This window comes from Patiria miniata, unplaced genomic scaffold, assembly GCF_015706575.1.
Source record: "Patiria miniata isolate m_02_andy unplaced genomic scaffold, ASM1570657v1 HiC_scaffold_24, whole genome shotgun sequence".
NCBI classification, from domain to species: Eukaryota; Metazoa; Echinodermata; class Asteroidea; order Valvatida; family Asterinidae; genus Patiria; species Patiria miniata.
In genome coordinates, this window is record NW_024037063.1 from 7,100,951 (window position 1) to 7,125,757 (window position 24,807).

At 38.9% G+C, this 24,807-nt stretch overlaps 3 protein-coding genes across 7 annotated transcripts in view; 2 read left to right on the forward strand and 1 right to left on the reverse strand.

The window, feature by feature from the left end:
- The window catches only part of LOC119731731 (dynein heavy chain 12, axonemal-like), a 75,952-nt gene extending 73,789 nt beyond the window's left edge, over nucleotides 1-2,163 (reverse strand). For 3 of the 4 annotated variants that reach the window (XM_038204962.1, XM_038204961.1, XM_038204959.1), the window contains exons 1-2: nucleotides 1,987-2,163; nucleotides 581-874 (exon numbers count right to left, since the gene is read on the reverse strand). In XM_038204962.1, the coding sequence (XP_038060890.1) occupies nucleotides 581-874 (294 nt within the window). In that variant the 5' untranslated portion in view covers nucleotides 1,987-2,163. The remainder of the gene's footprint in view (nucleotides 1-580; nucleotides 875-1,986) is intronic. The other variant, XM_038204960.1, reaches the window with a different exon arrangement.
- A 128-nt stretch (nucleotides 2,164-2,291) lies between these two features.
- On the forward strand, nucleotides 2,292-12,281 carry LOC119731732 (IQ and ubiquitin-like domain-containing protein). Of its 2 annotated transcripts, XM_038204963.1 has the most exons (12): nucleotides 2,292-2,431; nucleotides 2,983-3,786; nucleotides 4,116-4,250; nucleotides 4,715-4,882; nucleotides 5,139-5,467; nucleotides 5,824-6,034; nucleotides 6,454-6,629; nucleotides 7,495-7,665; nucleotides 8,115-8,291; nucleotides 8,876-9,124; nucleotides 10,278-10,463; nucleotides 10,953-11,117. In XM_038204963.1, exons 2-12 carry the CDS (start codon nucleotides 3,009-3,011, stop codon nucleotides 11,115-11,117), a joined length of 2,745 nt encoding a protein of 914 aa, XP_038060891.1. In that variant the 5' UTR covers nucleotides 2,292-2,431; nucleotides 2,983-3,008. The 2 variants fall into 2 exon arrangements, with proteins under 2 accessions (XP_038060891.1, XP_038060892.1); XM_038204964.1 differs by lacking the exon at nucleotides 2,292-2,431 and having other exon boundaries at nucleotides 3,009-3,786; nucleotides 10,953-12,281.
- Nucleotides 12,282-13,329: 1,048 nt separating this feature from the next.
- LOC119731565 (neurocan core protein-like) lies at nucleotides 13,330-20,793 on the forward strand. Its single transcript, XM_038204742.1, has 5 exons — nucleotides 13,330-13,475; nucleotides 17,536-17,781; nucleotides 18,257-18,361; nucleotides 18,623-18,736; nucleotides 20,056-20,793. Exons 1-5 carry the CDS (start codon nucleotides 13,433-13,435, stop codon nucleotides 20,085-20,087), a joined length of 540 nt encoding a protein of 179 aa, XP_038060670.1. The 5' UTR covers nucleotides 13,330-13,432; the 3' UTR covers nucleotides 20,088-20,793.
- The last annotated feature ends 4,014 nt before the right edge of the window (nucleotides 20,794-24,807 follow it).

A 24,807-nucleotide genomic window follows, 5' to 3' on the forward strand; every position in this document is an offset into this window, starting at 1 on the left:
GGTACAAGGGAGATGTTTAAAAGTTGGAAATTTGTGACGGAACAGAAATTGGTCATGAGTTGGCGTTAGTAATGGATGGGGTAATTGAAAGAATTGAGCAAAATGGTTCGGGTTGAAATAAGATGCGATATCAAAAAATGAAGTTGGGAGGATGGGGAGAAAAACAAAATAAAAACATGTATTAAAACAGACAAAACATTAAAAGCTTGCCAAAATAAACAAATTAGACAACTTTCTTAATAACAAACAAACAGAGCCTTAGGTCAGATTTTATTTTTTTCAGTCAGATTTTACTTTTTTCAGTCAGATTGTAACAGCTGTACTGAAAAAGTAATATTTTTATAAAAGCAGAACAGATGAAACAATACAAAGCAAAACTCATTTCTTTAAATTTAGTAAGCAATTTGTTATATCAAACGTGAATAAACGAAAAACATTTGAGAATATAGTTTTGTTCTTGCAACACGGCCAGACTTTATTGTGTGCTCGCACTTGTTTCTCAAAAGGCAGGAAAAACATTTACTAACTCGACAAGCAACCTTGGAGTAGCATCAAGAAACGAATGACTGGCTCCGCTTACCGATGTTGGATAGGATGGATTCCGTGCTGTAGGAGGCCTCTTCCTGTTACTATCCCCAATATCTAATTCCACCTCCTTGGCATTCTTGTACAGGATATCCGTCAGCAAATCTTGCATCTCCTTGGCCCGTCTGTGCTTCATCAACTTGCTCTGGCTGTAGTCTTTGTTGCTGGAGGATAGTACGCTGGCCGGGGTGTTGATTGGGGGGAGGCGGGGCACTCCGTTGGACATGCGCTTGGTGCCATTCTGGGTCGGCCTGGATCCCCCGTGCTGGCCATTCACTCGAGCCGCCATCTGAAATGTATTGAAGTTTGGTAATGTGAAAGCCGTTGCTTTTTCATTTTGTTCAATACACAGCTGCTTGTTAAGTAAACACATGGAGCCCTCCAAAATAATAAGGTTCAATTTTTAGTTTTATCAAAGTTGGACTTTGGCGAAGAACACGACTGTAAAAGATGCTGTCTTTACACTCTTTAAACTGTCTTTCTTTTTGGTACCTCTAGACTGTTTTTATCATTCCAAAATGACGTTTGAGACAATAAGCAGTCTTACTTTTAATTCTAATGACCCGTCCCTATTATTGTAATTGTGAGCAGTATTTTTTTGACAGAAAATGCATTTTCTTAAACACATGTTCTAGTTTAAGTCGTGTGAATCAATGCTGTTTTGTGCATCAAGGTGCTTGGTGATTGCCACCATTCACCATCGCTGTGTTGCTTTTTGCCGTCATCGACTTATTCCTCCATTGCCCGAAATTTTCCCAAAAAATCAAAACCCTTGCTCATGCCGCTTTGGGTGAGAATTAATTTATAACCTGGATTTTTTTTCTCTAATATAAGAGCGGAGCCTGTAAGTTCCATAACATGAATTATAACACCTTCAACTTCAACAGTTGACAAGTTAACTTTACTCTTTACAAGACTTTAGCTTATTTGCATAAAAAGAAAATCAGTTTTGAAATATAACTTGAAAGACACAAGTGACAATCAGTGAATCACATTTAAAATGTTTTTATAAGGGCCTACAAGTAGGCTAGTCCGAGTAACTTGGACCCAACTTATCGCCTTTTTAAAAATTTGGACATGGTCTGGCGATAGCCTACTATCGCCAGACCATGTCCAAATTTTTAAAAAGGCGATAAGTTGGGTCCAAGTTACTCGGACTACAAGTAGGCTAACTCAGAAACTGTATAACCTTTATAATTTATATTAATGTGTTTTATTTGTCTGATTTGAAATGCATACGAACTTTTGTATCAAATTCATGATACAAATGCATTGATTACGACTTTACGTTGCTTGTTTACAAAAAAATGGCGACTTCCATTCGCTCAAGTTTTGAAGTTTCAACCACCCAGTCACAACAATACAGTTAATTTTCTCTTATTGCACCACAGCGACACTTACTTTTACCACGCGCAGTCAAGTAAAGGGATCTCCCTTGTAGATTACCTTGCACTACTTTTGATTCATGGCTTGAAATTCAACGGTAAAACGTGATTTTTGGTTGTCTGAAATCTCCAATTCGTTCAGCCGTACTTTCCAATCATTTATCTCGTCGCCAGGGTGAATTCCGAAAGTTACCGAACAGTGCAAACGGTGAGTTCGGAAAATCTCGGGAAAGCTAAATCAGAGGATAGAGGGCAAAGGTCATCACATAACGCAGCGCTAAGCAACGTGACGTCACCATAACACTCCGTACATGGTGTACGTATCGCATAATGTACAACATCACAGTCGGCGAAAATCTGAACTTAACCTTTATTTTACAGCGTTGATTTTCGTGATTCTTGTAGAACTATTCGTGCGGGAGTCTGTAGGTTGCTTCTTCATCAGCAGATCTTTCAGACAGGTATGTTGTGACATTGTAAAAGTCGGAGAAATGTACGAGAAAAAGAAGCACAACTGAATTGAATGAACATGATGAACTGGCAGTGGCACTGGAAAAACTGCGCTCTATACGCGGTTGCATGAATCTGCAATGGAATTTTTATGTTTATGCACCGTCTAATGTCATGAATCCTTAGGGTTGGGACTGGGAGTTTAGGGAAGTCAACTAATTTTTTGAAACGACTGATGAAGAAGTGTTTTACTGCATTTGAAGTTGGCATAGTTTTGTAGCTAAGAACATTACTTAATCATTTAAGATCAATTTTTTTTGCAGCATTTCTGCCCCAAACTAAAAACAAAGTCTTTAACTTTAAGTTCAACCTCTGCTTTGGCTGCCTTTGGGCCTGATATTTGAATTTTGATACTTTTGTTTACATTTTTAATCTGACACTGCGGGGTTAGAGTTTATACCTCTGGTTCTTTTCAGAACCATTCTCTTAGTTGAGAAATTATTCGCACATGGTGTCTCCGCAAACCTTTCATTATTTATTTTATTATTATTTTTTTCCCAAGGGCAGGGCCTAATTCAATAACGAACCATGGCGGATGAGGAGAGTCAGGTACCAACCGAGCCAACTGAAGCGGACAAGGAACAACAGACGGACGAACCCAGCGAAATAACAGACAACGCAGACCAGGAAACAGGAAATGCTACAAATGAAGAGACAGCAGTAGAAAATGGGGCAGGACCAGAGGATAAGACAACGGAACAAGTAGACAAACCTGAAGCCAGCAATGAAGACAATAATGGCGAGCATCAGGCGACAGATTCCCAGGAGTTGACTGAACCAGGAGAAGAAGCTACACAAACTGAGGCGGAAGAAAAGGTCAAAGGTGAAGATGGAGAGGTTGAAGGTCAAGACAAAGAAGTCTCTACTCACCAGGACCAAGAGGTTTCAGAAGCTGAAAAGGAGACGGAAGGACAAGACCAGATCACAGAGGAGGCAACTGGGGAAGGTCAGGAGGTCACAGGTCAGAGTCAAGAGGTTCAAGGTCAAGATCAGGCTGCAGAAGGTCAAGAAGAGAGTAAGGATGTCGAGGCAGCTGAGGGAACAACCCCAGAAGCAGCCGCTGCGGAGAGTCAAGAAGCTCCTGAAGAAACAGTTCCCGAAGAGGATAAACAACAAGAGGATTTGGAAGATGCTGGAGGTGCAGAGGCAGAAGCAGGGATAGATGAGCTGGGAGATGCTGAGAGGACCACATCCCAGGTGGAGAAGGAGACGATTGGCATGGAAACGGAGCAGACAGATGAGCAGCATGAGGTTGATCCTCATGCCGCTTCTCCTATGCCAGATCCTCTCAATGCTACGGCAACAGGTAACCCTCAACCCCCCCCCCCCCCTATCCCAAATAAATCCACCCATCTATCTACAACAGGTGTTGTAACTGAATTGTTACTACTCAGTGTATAAAAGTAGATAAACTTATAATATATTATCTTTTTGTTATGATTATTTTAGGGAATTATAAATATTTTGGTTTTTGTGTAAGGAACACCTCTAGTCTAAAAGTTTTCATATTCCTGATTTTCCATGTGAAAAGAGAAATTTACGCCTGTGGCCACTTCATCCACATTTGATTGGATGTCGATTTACACCAGCGAACAAATATCCTCGATCCATCTCTTGTGTGTTGTTTTTTTTCAGTGAAGTTTGTGTTGATGCCTAGTGGCCAGGTCACCACCATGGCTTGTGCTCTAAGTCAAACGATGCAGCAGCTCCGAGCTCACTTTGCTAGCGAGCTACGCATGCAGGCAGATCAGCTGGTCTTCATGTATGATGGTGAGTAGCATGTGTGCAGTTTGCTCCCTACTCGCTATCAGTAATCAACATTGATAAGAAAGTCGAAATCTGACATGGTGTAAAATTTGTGGAACATTACATGTCATTTTTTAGTCCACAAATTTTAATATCATATCGAACACACCATTTACAAAATGTAACAGTGACTCACAGCTTTTGATACTCATTTACCAGAGTTTTCACCCAAATTTATACAATTGTCTCTTTTATTTTGAAAAATTATCGTGTGATGTGTTTTCAACAATAGACATTCAAAAAAAAATAATAATTTAAGCGAGTTTTACAACAGTACTTACCTTAAACATTTAAGTTTAGGTTAAAACTCGCTGACAACAAAAATCAAATTTCCAAGAGATATTTACCATACACCAAGTAAAGCAGTTACAAAAACATGACAATATATTTTTGCAACCTGATTGACAAAATGCCCTTTCTTTCTTTAGGGTCAAATGTCAAGGATGATTTGACCCTGCATGACCTCGGCGTAGGCCCCAATGGTGCGGTTCAGATGGAGATCTCATCAGCTGATCCAGAGAATAATCCCCTGAAAGCTCTCAAGCCCAAACCCTCCTACATCATGCCCGATGTCATCACGGTCAAGGTTCAGAGAGGTACGTTCAAAAGCTAGAGACTGTCTTCACATTTTTGTTAACTCTACATGTAGCTTTTTAGTCGGTGTTAAAGTTAAAGTTATTGTGATGGATCACAATTAAAAATTGTCAAAAAGTTAACATGCAAAAAATGTGAAGAGACTCATGAATACCAATTTTTTAAATGTCAGCAATGGAAAGGAAATGTTTCTCTTAACTTCCAAAAGAGGTTTTCAAATTTATTTTGAAAATTTGCAAATCTTACATTTGATCACAGATGGCGTGCAGGAAGACATAGTTGTTGAGATTGAGCGTTCCATGCGACACAAACCATTCCTTGGGGGCTACAAACACCGCCACACGGGGCTGGAGTTCTACAACGCCTCGGCCCAGACCAGACCCAAGACGCGTAAGGACAACGGCATTGAGAAATTCTGCCGCGACACACAGACGGTCAAACAGAAGAACATCAGACAGCAAACCAAGATCAATACTGCCACGCAGATGACAATGATCGGGTGCTATGTGGCCAATATGACTGATAAGCTAGTGGTGCCTGGCAGGTACCAGACCGCTGAAGAGTATCATGCCATACGACTGAAGAAGGTAAGGTGTGGCTTGAGTTTGATTGTTAAGTATTGCTGCAATGAGTTGAATATCTTGAAAAGTATTAATCGGTATGACAATGATGTGCTTTATTATAAGAAATAAAATACATCCTTATGTGTGAGAAAACCTAGTGTGATTGGCTTGTGCTTGATTTTTTACGGGTAAATTTTGAATCGGTAAACTGTCTTAAATTGTTGGATTTGGGTTCCATACTCTCTGCTTCACTGCCCTTAATTTAAGAATGCGTACGATTGACAGATGAGTCCCTAAAACATGTCACTGCAATTCCTAATCCTCAAAACTTTAGATTTGTCAAATATTTCATCATCTGTGGCTGTTTTTCCAACTCACAGGTCATCATCCTGCAGTCGTACTTCCGTCGTTGGCAAGCCAAGCGACAAGTCGCCAAGCTGAGGATAGACCTGGCCAAGAGAGTGGAGTATGAGAGACAAGAAGCCATCCGCAAAGTCAAGGAGAAGGAGGATCGCATCCGGAGAGAGTTTGAGAAGCGAATGAACCCCAAGAGCAAAGAAGACTTTGATTTGCTGTACCATGCACTGGAAAGTAAGCAAAATCAAGTGGTCTTCTGTTTTAATGAGTTCTATTTCTTTGTTTAACATAAGCTGACAATTAAATAAAGCCAATCAATCAATCAAGTGACAGTTTATAACAGTTATGAGCTCCCTGCCTACATGAAGCAGGATTGACTGGCTGTGACTGTTCATGTCACTCGATACAGCCATGCTTTGACTGTAGTTGATTGACATGCCAGCTGTTGAGTACTTGTTCCCTTTCATGATGATTGAATTTGACTAGTCACAGCGCTTACCAGAAATATGTTGGTAAACTGGCCTGTGCATAAAGGCACAGCAAGGGAAGTTGATCAAATTTTTGACCGTCGTTGAATGTTCAGACAGCAGCAGTGTTAGTTTTTCTGGTGTATTCAATCAGAAATAAAAATTCGAACCATTTTTATTAATCAGAATGGCGCAAGGAAGAGTTGGATCAGATCAACGCGACTCTGACAGGAGCCCAACGCAAGGCCGCCCTCTGTCATCTGTTGGATCAGGAGACACAGCTGATTGCGTCCATCGGTAGACACAAACTAGAAGCTGATACTACCAACAAACAACAGGCCATACAGAACTTCCTGGATAAGGTAACAGACTCAAATATTTACAGCTGGTCTAAGTTTTGTCTTTGATGACTTTAAGCCATTAGTTCTGGCCCAGTTCCCCTCCCCCTTCCCTCCCCCCTCTCATTACCCATAAACTGCCCCAGCTCAGTACAGTATAGTTCATCAGGGAATAAATACAATGTAATACAACGTAGGACAGACGCTAATTGGTTAAACACATGTATTGGGATTGCCCTTCACCGATACATTAGACAAAAATCGGCGGGCCATTCCAAGCAAGTTCAGTGGTTGAGTGGTTAAAGCATCTGCACTCGTAAGCAGGAGGTCGTGGGTTCGAGTCCCACTCCAGCTAGCTTGTGAATTATTTCTTGCAGGCTCTCAGACAGCATTGAGTATACAGTGTTTATTAAATTATATTGATAAAGGGCAGAACCCATAAAATATCTCACAGAAGCAACAGTGCATCATATAAGTTATTGGATGACTTTGACGGCATCATCAGTTACGAAATCAAGAGGAAAATTGCATGGTGTTCTCCTTATAAATGTCTAAATAAAACAATTATATGCTTTCATCAGGTGCACATTTTTTAGCCTACACCCTACAGAAATCATTACTCTAATTAGCAGCCCTTTGTCGCAAGATTCTTTAAAAATTCATGTTAGTTTGAGTATTCCTCCTTTCACTAAATTTGAGTGGGCTCAAAAATTTGTTAGATTCTTAATGAGGTAATGTTTTCATTGATCTTAGTTGGGAACGTATTTGTGTTCATTTATGTATTCATTCAACTTTAATTTGCCATTGAAGTGTGTCATGCATTAATGTTTATTCATTACGTTTTAGCTACATCATCAATAGACAATAAGTTGTGTTTTGATCCTGATAGGGGGCGGCACCCAAGAAGTGGCGGTCAGCAGACGGCAAATTCACCGAGATGGACACCGCCTACACCATCAGGGCGCGCGAACTACGTGATATCTACAAAAGTCTCAACATGAAATACCTGACGCAAGACGAAAGACTGGATGTGCTGCTGACACTCAAACATACTGTCAAGGTAAAACAGAGAAAAAAATAAACCACATTTTATAATAAATTTTCATTTTTATACATTTTGTCTTTAGAATTTCTTTAATTAAACCCAAAATGATGTCAAAATTTAACAGTGTACTTAAAAAAATGAGATTATCACCCCTAATTGAAATAGAAATTAATACCATGTTGTTTTTAGAATAGATGGGATACATGAGTATTCATCACTTTTAATTCTATTTCACCTCGATCTTTCTGGCAGTTGTTAACATTCTCAAAATATCCAAATTTTATTGGAGGCCGTTATGTATGGTGAGTCGGTGTTATGAGACTAAAACCATAACCTGAAATATCTTGTACACATGGGTCAAGCTAGAAAATAATCCAAGCTAGTAAGTAATACATAAATACTATAAACATTAAACAACACTGATTTTGTTAATACATTCATAATTTCTGTTGTTGTATTGTTAGGAGCACGACTGCAAACTGACCCAGGAGATTATAGAATTGATTGATCGTGAGGCTGACCTTTTGATGCGAGGGGTCAAGGAAACCAATCTGGAAGGTCTGCGCAAGCGGATCGCAACGCTCTTCCTTCAGTACGTCAAGACGCCCACGTTTAACGCTGAGGCTGCTAGGCTGCTCAAAGTGAGTATGGACGCAGTAGAAGGACAGTGGATGGCACTGACATGTATGACGCAAAATATGCGCAACTCACAAGAGCTCGACGGGACACACTGCATGCTTGCACTAGTTCTTATGTGTATGCATGGCGCAAAATATGCAAACTAATTTTATTCTTAATGTGCAAGCAGCTGTATTGTCTTGTGTTAGGATCAGGTAACATCAACAATGCATTCAGGTCCTTCCCGGTGGTTCCTTTCAAATTTTTCTGTTCAACAATTGCACAAAATATATAGGCTGTTGCATTTTGAAACAGCTTATGATTAATAATAGATTTTTAGTAAGTCCACTAAAACGTCAAGTTCCCATACCAATATTGGAAACAGTTTTATTCCAGATGAAATTTTGAAGGGTAAGAAAATTTTGGTTTTGCTTTTTTTTCTAATGTTTAATTTTTAGCTTGAAATCCAGAAAGAAACAACTAATATTCAACTGTGGATCCCTTTGTTCAGAATAACAACTTTCAAATGAAACATTTTGTTTATTTTCATTGCATCGTGAATTGGTAATTAAATACATTTTGCTTTCAATCCATCTCCATTCCACAGGTCCCCCAGGACCCCTCATCTCTCCGCAAGAACATCTACTTCTGTCCCAGCTGCAACAGCTACTTACCGTCCACCGAGTTCCAGCTGGCGTCCAATTCCCGCAACGTTGGTCGCTGCCGGCGCTGTCAGAAAATGGACAACGACGCCAGGGCGCGTCATGATTACAGCATCTATCGCTACATGCTCAAGTCGCTGCGCAGATACGAGGAAGCAATGAACGATGGCTCACGCATCGCATTCCTGATGCAGGTATGGAAATCGTAGAGTCGTAATCAAGTCAATCACAAGTCAATCACAAGTCAATCACAAGTCAATCACAAGTCAATCACAAGTCAATACACAATTTAGTCACAAGTCGATCACAAGTCAATCACAAGTCAATCAAAATTCAATCACAACTCAATCACAAGTAGATCTCAAGTCAATCACATGTCAATCACAAGTCAATCACAAGTCAATCACAAGTCAATCACAAGTCAATACACAAGTCAATACACAATTTAGTCACAAGTCGATCACAAGTCAATCACAAGTCAATCAAAATTCAATCACAACTCAATCACAAGTCAGTCACTAGTCAATCACAACTCAATCACAAGTCAATCACAAGTCAATCACAAGTCAATCCCAAGTCAATCACAAGTCAATCACAAGTCCATCCCATGTCAATCCCAAGTCAATCCCAAGTCAATCCCAAGTCAATCCCAAGTCAATCACAAGTCAATCACAAGTCAATCCCAAGTCAATCACAAGTCAATCACAAGTCAATCACAAGTCAATCACAAGTCAATCCCAACTCAATCCCAAGTCAATCACAAGTCAATCATAATTATAATCACAAGTCAATCCTAAGTTAATCACAAGTCAATCACAACTCAATCACAAGTCAATCTCAAGTCAATCCCAACTCAATCACAAGTCAAATCACAAGTCAAATCACAAGTCATTACAAGTCCAATCACAAGTCGAATCACAAGTCAATCACAACTCAATCACAACTCAATCACAATTCAATCACAACTCAATCACAACTCAATCACAAGTCAATCACAAGCCAATCACGAGTCAATCACAAGTCAAATCACAAGTCAATCACAAGTCAATCACAAGTCAATCACAAGTCATGCTACAAGTAACAGGCGATGAACAGTGACGAAGGACTTTCCAGGTAAATAGTTTGTGACTTCACCGACTTGACTTGAAACTGGATGACTTGTGATTGACTTATGATGACTTGTGATGACTTATAATGACTTGTGATGACGTGTAACTGCCAATGATTATTTATCATAAGTGCTGTCAGATTTATCAAGAGTGCTGCAACATCATTCTTGACATTCAGACTCAGTCCAATTTTCTTTGCTGTACTAACTTGTCTTCTTTGTTGCTCTGATCTAACCAGGAGGGTGACTTGAGATACCTTGTGGAGAACATCTGGAGTTCTCAGAGTGCACTGAGCGCCTGGAATGACATGTATGACCTGGTCTTGGTGCGGTGGGACAAAGATGAGGAATGGTCGCCATGGAATTGCATCTTACTCACCAAGGATGAGGCGACGACGCACATACAGATTGAAGAACTGGAGAAGGTAGGCAAGAGAATCAAACAAAGAAATGAGAAAAGCAAAAGAGTTTGCAAATCCTGGGGAAAATTAGACGAGGCTTGCCTCGTTAAGCTTGACCAGAAGTAGCAATTAAGGCACAGCGACTCGATAAGTCAATGACTCGGGGAGTCAGTCAATCAGTCAATCTAGAAACTTTCAAGGAACAGAAATTTAGCTGTCTAGTTCCGATTTCCTAGAGTGGCCTGAAAAGTTTAAGTTGGCCACATTTTTAGACCAATATATCATGTTGCGGCCATTTGGAGTTTTCCCATTCAAATCAAAGTAACCAAAGCGAGGCTGGAAGAAAAATAGTCTGGTTCCTTTATGCACAAAAAACATTATCAATCAATACTGTTATTTGATACAGGGAACATGACTGAAATGGTGGCAGCATGCTCAAGGTCTATTGGCATCCGATACCAAGATATTCGCGAAAATTCACTGTGATTTGTTCCTTTTTTTTTCATATTCCAGGGTTACGGTCGAGTCTTCTGCCACAAGGTCAACACCAAGCACACCTTGGCTAGGAATTACTTCTCACGTCTTCCCGGCATGGCGGAGCACATGAGGCACAAAGCTAGCCAACCCAAGCCAGGAAACTCCATCGTTGCCCAAACTGTCTTACCATCCAAAGCATAGACTCACAAACAGTCTCTCGGAAACTTTGAATACTAGTGTTGGTGTAAATTGTTACTAGGTTCATGAAGGGGGAGGGGCATGACCAGGATCCAAGGAAAAGGTCGTCTTTAAATTAACAGAAATTTGGGGACAGGCATTTGTATTACTACGAATGTTCATAGTTTACTTATAAAACTGTTGAAGATAAAAATATGAAGCTTGTGTTTCGTGCTCATGTGTCTAAAACATGCCTGGACATGCCTTGTCAAACTGAAACAGAAGGCCTTAGTTTAGGACATTATTTGCACAACGTGACTGAGTTGGGGAGTCAGCCAGTCAGTAAGGCGGAAGACAATATGCTGGGCCTTCAGGGTCTTAAAAAATGCATCCAAGAGCTATTATTTTGGCATCTACCCAAGAAGCTTTCCGAGTCATATCCAAACAGCGCATTATTTGTACTAAATAAAATCAAGAACCCAAAGCCCCAGGTAACGTAATAATAGTGGCTTGGCTGGCAGTCCAAAATCCATCAACAAAATTAGTTATTCGATATCTGTGGGTTATGGTTTAACCTTATCTCAACACATACATGTATATATACAGTATATAGTTTGTTTTAAGTGACAATTAAGTCTTGTAAATATTTATACTTGCAAGTCCTAGTATTGGCAACGTATTCCAAGTCAGGGAACCAGACAACATGGTTTCCGTAAGTACATGTAAATACAACTGTTAAGTCATAAAATTAGGCTGGCACTCCAAAGATGAACAACGTTTTACTCCCCAACTTCACTGCCTTCTTGTTGATTAGAAGTCAGCTCTTAGACAAATAAAGAGTGCAGGAGCCTGAGTGCATTAAATAATATTTTTTTTATTTGAAGTTAATTGTGAAGTTGCAAAGATGAATCAAGGTCTCTTCCTACAAAGCAGAAACTCCAGAAATATGTTTTTAAGAAAATCACTTGGGTCAGGTCAGCTATAAACTGAACGGTACTGCGGAATAACGCATTTAAGTCTTCCTGTAGGAGGAACTCTCAAAACAAACTTGCATTTTGAAGAAATTAATAAAAAGGTCTAAGTACGTATTGTTTAATTTGTGACTTAATCCTGTATAGCTACCGTGTATTTTATTACATGAAGTTGTGAAGAGTATAAATAAATGTCCTTGGCAAAACACTTACTGAATCAATTGTATACAGAACCAGTAGCTTCAACAACAGTTTCTTCCCCTAATCAAGACAATCATGGATTGGAACAGTCTGCCACCTAGTATAATTGAATCTGGGTCAACATCTCACTCAACTGACATTTAGAGCAGAACTCCTCAAATTGTTCAGTGGTAGCAAATAGGCTGTTGAAAACACCTGCTCCACGCCCCTTACTAACCAACAAGTTGGTGTGATATTTTCTGATGAATGCTTTGCCAACTGTACCACTCAGATTCAGAAATACATTTGTATCTCTACGGATAATAATAATATTGTGGTGCTTATATAGCGCTTTATACCGAATGCGTTAAAGCGCTTCACAATTATTACCCCTGTTCATCGGGCAACGAGACCACTTTTGCAGCAGCTCAATATCAGCGCATATGTCCCGTACCTTCGCAGGTATCCATTTACTCCTAGGTGGCGAGAAGCAATGAGTGACAAACTGCCTTGCCCAAGAGCACACGCACCATTACCCAGGCTGGACTCGAACCCACAACCTGCAGCTGTACCTGCAGACCACGAACCCAATGCCCTTAACCACGAGGTCACAGCAGTTGGCATAATTCACAAAAAAATTAATTGTTGCAGAATGCAGTGGTTCCAGTCCAGGTGTACATTAATTATAAAACTCCTTTTAAAGGCATCTAAAAGAAAAAGTAAAAGTGGTTAGTCAATTTTGACCCACCGAGTCGGAGGGCATTGGTTTTGTATCGCCTGGATAGGCGTGAGTGAACCTTTTGGGGGATACATTTTTACTAGATTAAAGTAACAAAGAGCAGCATCTTAGATACCTTCAAAGCATAAGGTCTATATATCCATCATCTCTGCCCGCAGTATCTGTCAATGCTTTGTTAATTCGACTTTAAATAAGGAGAACACCTTTGACTCCGCCCATTTAGGGATATTAATATGCATGACTTTATCAATGCACGCTCGCCGCAGCCAATGATCGTGATCGAGAGCCGCATCTGCGCTCCCTGTTCCCAGGCAAAAAGAAATGTTTTCTGGTGATGTAGCATTCGTACATTTTGAAACATTTGTCACATAGGATATTTCTGAAAACTGACAAGAAACCAAATCGACTAGGCCTAAATTCTCTCGGAAGGTGGCGAGCTCGTCTTCAAGATGCGACGTCATGCCTTGACGGCACTTGTTGCTTGCGTCTTTGGTAAGTCACCATTAAGTTTGTCTGCTCCGTTTTGATCGGTCGAATCGTTCCTTGGCATCTAAGCCGTTGAACTGCTACGCACATTATGCATTGGCGGTGTTACGAAGTATTCACAACACACTGGGTAATTTGTGGGAAAGGGACGAATTATTTTTCACCTTCCAAACCAAATTATGTTTGGTAATTCCATGCTTAGGGACATGATCTTCCATTCAACGTCATTCCTGAGCCTTTTAATCACTTTATATGAATTTTAAAGAACTTTTGTTAGGGAAAAACAATGTCATATTTTTAATCAGTGTGTATCAAAAGCTCTCTTGTTTGAAGTCGTTATGAGCAGTCCAAATGTAACGAGCAGTCTGTATGCGTTACATTTGTTGTAACTGTAATGCGCAGAACAAGACTTCCCCCTCCGCCTTTCAGTTATAAAGTTGCTTTTCATTTTTTAAAGCTAATTAAGCAGCAATATTGTAGATATACTCAAGGAAACATTTTGGAGTTAAGCCGTTTCAGTTCTTAAATTGCTCTTGGTGTAAATGCGAGTACATACAGGGTGACCCCCAAAAATGCAACCCTGAAATATTTGCCTTTTATTTCAAAAACGTGATGTGTGAATTTTTATGTTTTGGATATCAGATTAAAGCTGAGAGTTTTTCTTTCAAATACTGCAAAAAAAAAAAGAATCACGAAAACAGCACATTGGGGTGCTGAGAAAAAAAGTGATTGTTCATCCTTTCCATTGGTGCTTCAAACAGCGAAACATGTTACTGTATGCCCACTGTGCAATTGTCTTTCATTTGTGCAATTTATTTTTTAACGTTTTGACATATTTAATGATGCTGAATAGTTTTGAAATAGGACTGAAAAGGATAAGATACCTGTTCAGGTAGAAAATATAAGGTATTTCCATCAAATTCATTTGTACTCTTGTCATATTATGCGCCGTGTTGTTTAAGTACATGTATTAGGACACAATGCGCTACTACATTGCACGTAAACGGTATACGTGCAATGTTAAAATTAGATATTGTTTAACTGTTTTTATATCTTTGAATAAAGGTATGTGGGAAAAGACACATTGCCTTAAGGTTTTTTTGCGAGATTACCGAGGAATTGCCCAAATGAACCAATAAATTCATCACATAATAAGATTTCAATCATAATCCAGTTGCGAGACCAAAAACAGTGCATACGTTTTCTCTCTTTACTCAAATTGCATGGTAGCTACTGAACTAAAACTTCAACAGGTTAGTTGTTATGCACATACTTAACATTTTGACCATTTTTTTTTAAACTTCAAATGAAGAAATACAAAACACTGGTTTTATTTGCATTTAATTGTTCTGACATTATTCGAGATACAATAACTGCGGGTTTATAATATTTGACAAATTGTAAAACTTTTTTAAAAAATCATTAATTTGATGGAATATATAATGTGTATTGGCCTATAATTCTTTTTGGAGCTGTAAATTATTCATCATTCAATAACACTTAAAACCTGACAACAATAAAAGCGGTTTGTTTCTGTCTTTTTTACATTAGCTAATAAATGTCTGCTCTGTTTATGCCAAATACTGAATATTTTAGCATCGCCCGATGGCATGGAAAATTTTGACAATGTGTTGCAGTCATTTACCAATTTTATATCGGCTATTGCTGCAGTCGTCGGGCAATGCAAGCTTCATCAGGGTGACCAAAAGCGCATTAAGAGTGTAAAGAATTAGCTAGAATACCGTTTCTCGCTTTAAAGAGCTTTAAAGAGGCGGATGATTTAATCCCATGGAGGGATGTATTCTATAGTTAGGGGAGATCAAAACACTGCAGAATAACAAGCAATGGCAGCCATTTTGAAAATTGTGAAAGTTGCTTGTTATTCTTGCTATTTTTTTTTAAAAGGACAAAATCTGCGATGGCCCTATATAGCGAAATATCTTTCTTAATACATACTCTGACAGTGTGCCAAATGCCATGCGTGTATCATCAAAGGCACAATCCCCCAATATTTCCCCTAGCTGCCCCACTATACATCCAAAATCACAAATTTATATAATTATGGCAATTCCGTGGTCAGAGACACGAACACGATTAATTATAAATAACAGTAATGCTCGTAAAAAAAGCCTGCTATCTACGCTGACGCTGCTTTCGACAGAGTGCAGCACCACGACATTATTTTTCGACGACACATTTATTCTCAAATAAGGTCATTCACATACTTTAAACAATTTAAAACGGCTCAAGAAACGTCAACAATTAGTGACTTTGTTTTTCTAATTATTAAATATTCAGAACATTAAAGGGGAGATACAACACTTGCAAACATTACAAAACGAAATGATCAAATTATCACAAAATACCTTACTGGATTGTTAGGGAATGACAGTCTAAAGCATCCTGTAAAATCGTGGTTCCTGGTGTGCTGACATTTTCAAGAAAAATGGTATTTTTCCAACGCTGGTCGGCCGACCAGCGTTGGAGAAAACTGGTTTTTTTTCAAAACTGCTCCCAATTTTTTCATAATTAGTTATTCAGTGTTTTCTTAGCAAATGATTACACAACTGTGAAGGGGTACAAGCCTATTAGACTGACCCTCTGATCTTACAATTCCCCAAAGCCTATGGAAACCTCTAGGACAACGTTTTAGAAACGATCTTCTGTTCAGGTCAGCTAATAAATGGAGGAACGAGAGGATAAGAACGAACACGGAAACTGCATTTTTGCCACTGGTTTTTGGCTTTATATTCATAGGATGCTTCTTCAAAATACAAAGAGACTTGACCTTTTTAGAATGATGATTGATGTTTCGAGTAATTTCGAACTATTCATCCATTTATTGCATTGTCATTATGTTGTAACTTTGCAAGAGCCACTCTTTCACCGCACACACTATTAGGTCGCCATGTTTGTTTGGATTATTTGCCTCGCTATGATTTTCAAGATGGCATTCCCTGATAAAGAAATATTGTACTGTCTGAATTTTCAACTGCAGAATAACATTATACTAGTACTCCTGCACAGAAGGCACTCTCAAACCTTCGAAAAAAATCGTTTCTGTATTCACAAAATGCACAGACTGAGATACTGAGCTAAAAGTTAGTTAATACACACCCTATTTGACAGTACATGTATTGTGTTCCTTACACTCAAAACACAGTAATTGTGGTACTTATAATATATTAGTTATGGCGGTGCCCAGCAACGTCTGACTCAATAATAATCACCAATAACGCCATGATTCAGTTATTTATGGAGCTGTTAATTATTCCTAATTCAATACCACTCGCCACCGATGACAACAATGGTGTTTCTGTCTTTCTGACAAGCTAGCACATGCCTGTTCTGTTCTTGTCAAGTAGGGAATATTTAAGCATCAATCAGCTACTCGAATGACGAATAAACCATCACTGGTACTGAATAGTATATTTCATCACATGCACACATTGTGGACGAGTATAATTTAGTGACATAACTTATATAAGTGTTCGTTCATAATAATTGAAGCCCCACTCCAACATATTGTGAAGAAAAAGTGTATTAAAAAAAGAAGTGATTGTAAAGAAAAAGTAACACATAGAATGTATTGATGGACACCTCAATTATCTTCGAAAGTATACTTACCACATATATTTCTGAGTCCCTTTGGGCAGAACCGGATTTCACCAACGAAGATCGGTGACTGCAAAAAATAAGAATATACCTTTTATATGTTGGCAATTCTATTGCAGTTTTTATTTAATTTTATTTTCAGTATCAGGTGTTTGCCCTTCACCGACGTAATAAAGGGCAAAATCAAATATTGAATTTACATCACCCCAATGCATATTTAGCACGGAAAATAAATGGCCATGCCTTGAAGAAATTAAACCTATCATGTTGACATTCACATTGTATCATAGGTATTGACGACAACTAGCATTTCATTAACAAAATCTATTTTCGGGGCGAAACACATTCAAAATAGCACTCGACAGCAAGTTTAATCAATGGACAATGGACATCTCAATAATACTGGTATTTTTTTCTAGCAATAGCGTTAAATATCATTGTTGTTTTTCAGTGACCCTTTGGGGCGTAGTTTTGACTGAGAAGGTCTGCTACTTCAGCCAGGAGCCTGATGCGAGTCAGTCAGGCCGTCTTCGCTGGGTTATGCCGGGGAATAAGGAAGATCGTTGCGCCTGTACCAGTACCAGACCAGGGCCCGTTAACGTGCAGCCAGTCCGTTGGTCTCATCAACCGTTCTACACCGACACTCCAATCTTCACCAACGACCAGGAGGACATTCATGACTACTTCGACTGTCATGGTAGGCCTGAGACACAATGTCGTCATGCTTTGTTTACATTATGCACTTTCTTATATGAGAACTCAATTGGCTCAGTATCGTCCCCACCTGGCTCTCGAGGAAAGTGCACAATAACAAAGCGTGACGTCATTATGTCTAAGATCTATGGCGCAAAACATCAACTGAAACTGTGCCGCCAAGCTTTGAAATGGTTCTGAGCTAAAAGTTCGACAGGTTAGTTATTACGCAATCTTCTAAATGTACAGAGCAAAATGATCCGATGTACGTTTAAGCAGATTCAGAACCATGAAAAAAAAAGAACGAAGTTTATACGCACAGTTTATAGTGCAGAATATTATGGTCCACAAGTCTGGTTCTTGACTAAATTATATCAAAATACTACAATTTCTACCACTGGTCTCTGGCCAAAACGTAACTTTAGACAAATACGTAGGGCCTACTTCGATTGTTTACTTTTCCGTTTTATTGCTTCAAGATGCCTGCCGCCCGAACCCCTGTCGACACGGGGGGAGATGCGAGAATCTTGGCGGCTATTTCAAGTGTCACTGCGTGGACGGTTGCGGGGGAGATCGTTGTCAAGGTAGGAAATAATCTTTGCGAATTCCAGATGAAACTGTAACGTCAGCTGATTCTGAGCTAAAACTTCAACAGATTAGTTGTTATGTTTCCCTACTAAATGCACAAAGTTTGTACGCATCAGGGTGCAGAATCCAGTCTGACAGCTGGCCATTGACTACAAGGAAGAAATATATCATACCCGATTTCCACCACTGGTCTCTGGCAAAACATTTTGGACCAAAACTTGACTTTGATTGTTTACTTTTCCGTATTATTGCTTCAGTTCAAGATGCCTGCTGCTCGAACCCTTGTCAAGACGGGGGAAGTTGCGTGACAAGGGGCGACGCTTTCGAGTGTCTTTGCTTTAACGGTTTCGGGGGAGATGGTTGTCAATTAGGTAAGAAATAATCTTTTCGAACTCCAGATGATACTGTAGCGCAAGCTGAGCGGTTACCGTAATATGTCCCTGCTATTTGGGAACAAAAACGTTGTGTTTTAGTTGCTATTTTCAAGCAAAACAACAACTATTCACTTCATAGGATACACCGAACGAACAACAACACGGCCAATATTTAGTTACTTTTTTTATTTGGACAACTGGTCAACTGGTTCCGTCCGCCATCAGCATCGCTGATATGATGTAGGAACGTGAATCAGTCTACTTTCAGGGCGGATCTGTTGGTGCGCAAAAACTAAAAATAAGGGTTTTTCGGAGGTTTGTGGTAGACGTTGTAAAAAGGTGATGGATATCATTGTAAACAAAAATGTGTATTTGCCGATTCAAAGAAAAAAAATACAATGATTCTGAAGCAGGGTATTTACAAAAATACCTGTCGAAATTTCAGCACTGCAGATATCACATTTTTTTTATTTTTAGAAAACTGTGTCTTGTATCTTTATATTTCTCAATGAATAGCAACATTTCCGTTGAATGTCCTCCCTTCAAAATGCTATAGTCAAAAGCCTATGTTTTGATTTGCCCCCCCCCCCCTTCTTTAGTATGAGCCCATTCCGCCGATTGGGGGCAGTATTTGAAATTTGTTTTACATCGCGAAGAAATGATTTGTTCCCCCATTTCAAACCTATGAACCCTCAGCTGGTCTAAACGAAATTAACAACAACAACAACAACAACAACAACAACAACAACAACAACAACAACAACAACAACAACAACAACGCTAAGGCCATTCCCCGCCTAGTGTGAGGATCAGACGTCACGTGAGCAGAGCCACACTAGATATAGGGCCTATACAATGTATATATACATGTATATATAATCCGTGCATGTAAATTTTAGCGAGCCCGCGGGCCAGCCTAAAGGCTTTATTCACGAGTCGGCCGTGTTTCATTGAAAGCGAGGTAACATTTTCGTTTTCGAATTTACGAAAAGAAATGAAAGCAATGACATAAGTTAATTACAAATTAATTCCAGTCTGCTCTCATGAATAATTAAGAATTTGTGATTGAACGTACCCTACTGTTTTAAGCCACATGTAAAAAAATTAAAATTAAACTGAGGCTTGGAACGCAAATAGTCTGGCACCATCACATTCAGCAGTTTACAATTTATAGAATACATTCAGGGAACACGATTAAAAATGGCTGCCTCATGAATAAGGCCTGTAGCTGCTTTTAGAAGTTGTGACGTCATTTCATGCAGAAAGTCCGTCAAAGTTGTTGATTGCTCAAAAGATGCCATGATTTTGTCATACAGCACCAGCATCGGATTATACCGAAGGCATGTAGGAGACGCCCCCTGAATGTTCCGAATATGGAGGTCATGACGCGGTGTACTTTTGCGTATAATCATGAGGAGCCGGATGGGAATTTCCCCGTGTTTTCTCCCAGAAGGATTTTAATCAGTAGTTTAATCAGTTTAATCAGCCTTATTTTTGGTTATTGCATAAATGTACATTCTTTGCGTTCACTTAATTCACCCTAATATATTAAAAGGTGTACAAGTTTTACAATTGTTCTGCAGTTGTTTAATAGCTATGCATTCTATGTGCTTTTGTTTTATTGTATTGAATTTGTAATTACAATGTATACGTGTGTGTATTCACTTGTAATGTATGCTGGGCCCGATAGAAACCAGTTTTAAACCGTTTGGGCAAACCCTTGGTAAAGAAATGTAATAAATAATAAATACACGCTAGCCGGTGCAAGCGGCTATTCAATAGACTATTTTTGCTCCCCGAAAAAACATTTTCATAGCTGGCATGATCAAAAAGTCAACTTTCGGCCAAACATTTTGAATTGCAGTATGAAGTTAGCGAATATCTTAAGCTGGTATTTCATAGTAAATTGGTCATACCGCTCAGAAACAAAATCTTGTGTAGCCATTTCGTACATTTTATCGTGTACAAAGTTGTGGAAATTGTATATTTCTCTGCGGCTAATTTCAGCGCCATCAGTTTGCTAAATTCACAATAAAATCGATAACTGTAGACTATATTTATTGTTCCACCCGACTCCCTCATGCTTTACTCCCTGATGTGTTTGTCCGTGCATTATTGGTCCAACCCACTCCACATCTCCGCCCCGTAACATCTGCGGGGCAAGACGTTGTTGTTGTTGTAAAAACGCGCCACGAGAAAGCGTCACAACGAACTGTTGTCACACCACGAACCGCTATGTTGGTATATCGACTACCTCAGGGATAATTACGCGCATTTCAAAAAAAAAAATCAAAAATACTCACAAGTCTCCAAGATATTTGACACACCCATCAAATCAAAACTTATTTCATCATCTTTCATTTTCTGTTTAAGTTTTTGATGGTTATTAAATGACGTTTGGGAGAACATTCCATCCACAGATAATCACCTAATCATGTGGCCCATCGCCATTTTGAAGAAAAAAAACATGCCTGCGTTCCGTTGCAAAATAGAGCAATTTTAGGGACCCATTTCATCCGAATTTCACAGAAATACAAGCTTGCAGTCCTGTTCACGGCTTCAACCCTTCTTTTTTTTTTACAAACCGTCAAGTTCATGACCCACAAATTGTTCTAATAGCAAAAAATGGGGCATACAAATTGTGATTTGGACCGCGAAGGCAATTTTGGGCCTGCCGGTCTGCACCCTGATAGCCACAGACAAATTATATAACCAAAAGCTTATATAATTGTCTTTGGTGATAGCGGTTCATCGAAATAACGCCCTCTCGCGGCTTGGGTTATCGCGGCGGTGGGTTATCGCGTCTCTCTAAAAAAAAAAACGTCTTGAGCCAAGACTACAGTTGTAGTACCTGATGATAGTTTTAAACAAATTGAAAAAGAGAGAAGATATTTGGGGAGGATTTTATTTAAATAGACAGATTAATTCGCAAATCAAATCATCAAGTATATAGGCCGACAGGATAATACATCCATTACATGTGCTTGCTATACTGTGTGATCGAATCAGCATAGTACCAGTTACCAGAACTACTATTGTCTACAGATTGACGGCAGCCCTTTGGAACAAGGTTGGGATAGTGTAAAAAATGTTTTAATAATGGCAAAAAGAAATGAGTCAACCTCGATCCACGGGACTACTTTCGATCTCGCGATGACGAGAGCAGAAAATGGAACCGTACTACTCGACGACATGGGGACGAGGTTTAAACGGAGTTGGTCTTCCCATAGCCCATAGGTCTAGCGCCCTCGCCGCAAGGCTCCTGTGACATGAATATGCATTAGCGTTAATATTTATCAAAGCAGCCAATGATCGTGCATCATATCAATGAGCGCCTGCCTGAGCTCAGACCCGGGCATTCTAATGTAACCATGCCAAAGGTGTGTTCTGGTGGTAAAAAATATCTACACTTTTGAACATTTTTGTCACGTCGGATTTTTTCGAACCCGGAAAGAAACAAAGACGGAATAAATTCTATTGGAAGGTACCCAGCCTGGCGTCAGGATGCGGCGTCTTGTCTTGGCATCATTTGTTTCTTGCGTCTTTGGTAAGTCACTATTATTTTACTTCGATCTTTTTCTCCTACATTTGATTAGTGAATCACCCCGTTATTCCACACGATGTTCACCCTAAACCTTAGCTTATTCTTTTGGCTTGTTCTGTTTCCTGTAGTCACTTCACTTCGGAACCAAACGAATAAGTTGTAGGAAAGTAAGGCACGAAGTTTAAGGGTCGGGAAACGAAGCTAGCATTATTTGAACAGATCAAAAATCACAAATTAATATATCTGGGAAATTCCATGATCAGGGACACGATCCCCTTGGCCCTAAATTTAAATTCCTGGTTATATTTTTCAGTAAACCCTTATTAGGCCAAAAAAAAGTCTCCGGTTTCTGGTATGCACGCGCGTCGCCGTAGCCATGCGCGTCGGCAAAATGAAAAAGTTTTTTTTCAATGAAAGATGATGTCTCAAAACCGCCAAACTCACTGGTTTGACTGGAATCCTGCTGCTGCACAATTTTAACGTGTTTTTATATTGGGTTATGATCGAGAATAAGCTTTATGTGGCCTCTCTTGACTCGCATATATTTGCACTAAGTTTAGTCGGGCACCATTTGCAGTCATCAGCCGACATTTGAAGCAAAAAAATCAGGTAAAAAAAAAAAAAGCCGCGTCGCCGCACCACTTTTAGGGCAAGCTCCATACCAGAAACCGGAGACTTTTTTTTTTGGCCTTAAATGTCAATTCGTTTTTTACGGGCCGTTAAAAAGATTAACCGTAATGCGATTTAAAATATTGTTGCTTACGCTGAAGCTGCTTTTGACCTAGTACACTATTTTTCGACAACACATTTAACCTCGATGATGGTCATTCATTGAAAATACGTTAAAATAATTTTTAAAAGGGGCAAGAAACAATGTAAAAAATTGGTTAGTTTTTACGACTCCCATAGGCGTCACGATACAACATTCTTTCCAAGTTTCATTCATTACATTGCTTTCCGATTTAAACTTTAATTATATCCTTCAATATTTTACAGATTAAGAACATTCACTCCCAAGACTGGTTATATATCGTCTCGTTTATAAAAAAAAACTATTTAGATTGAACATTTGCGGATTTTCAGTTTTCAATATTGTAACGGTTGTAATGACTGATTTTGAATAGTTTGAAATATCCCATTCTAATCTATATGCAATGTACCTGTTCTGTAAATAATTTGATTTTTTTTCACTTCTAAGAAACTGAACTTTTATTTTTTCATTTAAAAAATATGGGTTTTTTTTATATTTTGGTCGCCTGCAACCCTAAAAAAAAAAAGGCATTTATATTGTGCTGCTTTTGCGCACAATATTTGGTCATAAGTAGAATGGTTCACGTTCCCTGTATTATCGAACCTAAAAGGGGACTGGAACCAGTCTACCCTGCATGTGAGAACTAAATTATTATCGGGCAGGAATCTGTGAATAATCATATCATAAACTAAACACAGGCCGATTTTTTTTTCGGTCGATGACTCTTTCAAACTTGAATAAATTTAAGAAACATAGACAGTTTTAAAATAAAGCCTCTGTGGGTAAAACTCGAAATTAGCACGCACAGTAAATCTTAAAGGTTGGTAAAGCATATAGAAGATTTCTATTTTAATAACTTTTGAACATGCCTTATGTTGACAATTCTATTCTTGCAACTTTTTTTAATTTCAAGTCTTCGTAATTTGAACTTCTTGTAAAGAAATTTAAGACCTCCTTGGCCGTTTGTAAGAAAAACAGTTTGGTAATTTAATCGTCGAAAAACAATAAAACACAATGAAACTTTTTTTAAACATTTTAAATACTTGTATTTATAAATAAAATAGTATTTTCTTTTACATTTGTTATTTTTTTCGGGAAGGAGGAGATCATAATAGATAGGAAGCCAAACAATATATAAAGATCACCATTCGATTCAACGGCCCGATCGTCATGGATACCGCGGTAACTATTATATTCTAGTATGGTGGCCCTGAAGGGACGTGCTCAGTCGGGAATTTACATGTTAATCAAATGCAATATTATAAAAAGGGTTGTTTAAATTTAAAAAAAAAATAATAATAATAAAGTCGTGAATAGGCGACAGTCGTGTTGGAAGAAAAACAGGAGGCAAGCAGCGTGGAAATATTGCCCTGCCTTGAAAACAAAAATGCGATATCGGCATAGAAGACTGCAGGTCATTTCCGCTGTGCAATTGCGATGCCTTCCCATTGATTTTTAAAAACCTTGAAAAGGGAACCGTCTTTTGAAAGCCAGTGGGCCGGGAAGTTATTCGCTGCTAGCGCAAAAATTATCAGTAAATATATTACAAGTATTGTAGTCGTCTGGCCATGTAGCCTATGCTTATCGTGACAACGAACGCATGAACACGGAGAACTCCGTTATTGCTGAAGTAAATTTGTAGTGCCGGTACTTGTGTCTTGCAGAAGTCTAAATTGTATATTTTCTTGGCTGAATGGATTACTGAAGTATGTTAATAATCCACGAAAATGGTTTATAACTTAAAAGACAGCCATTATTGTACATGTAGTGTGC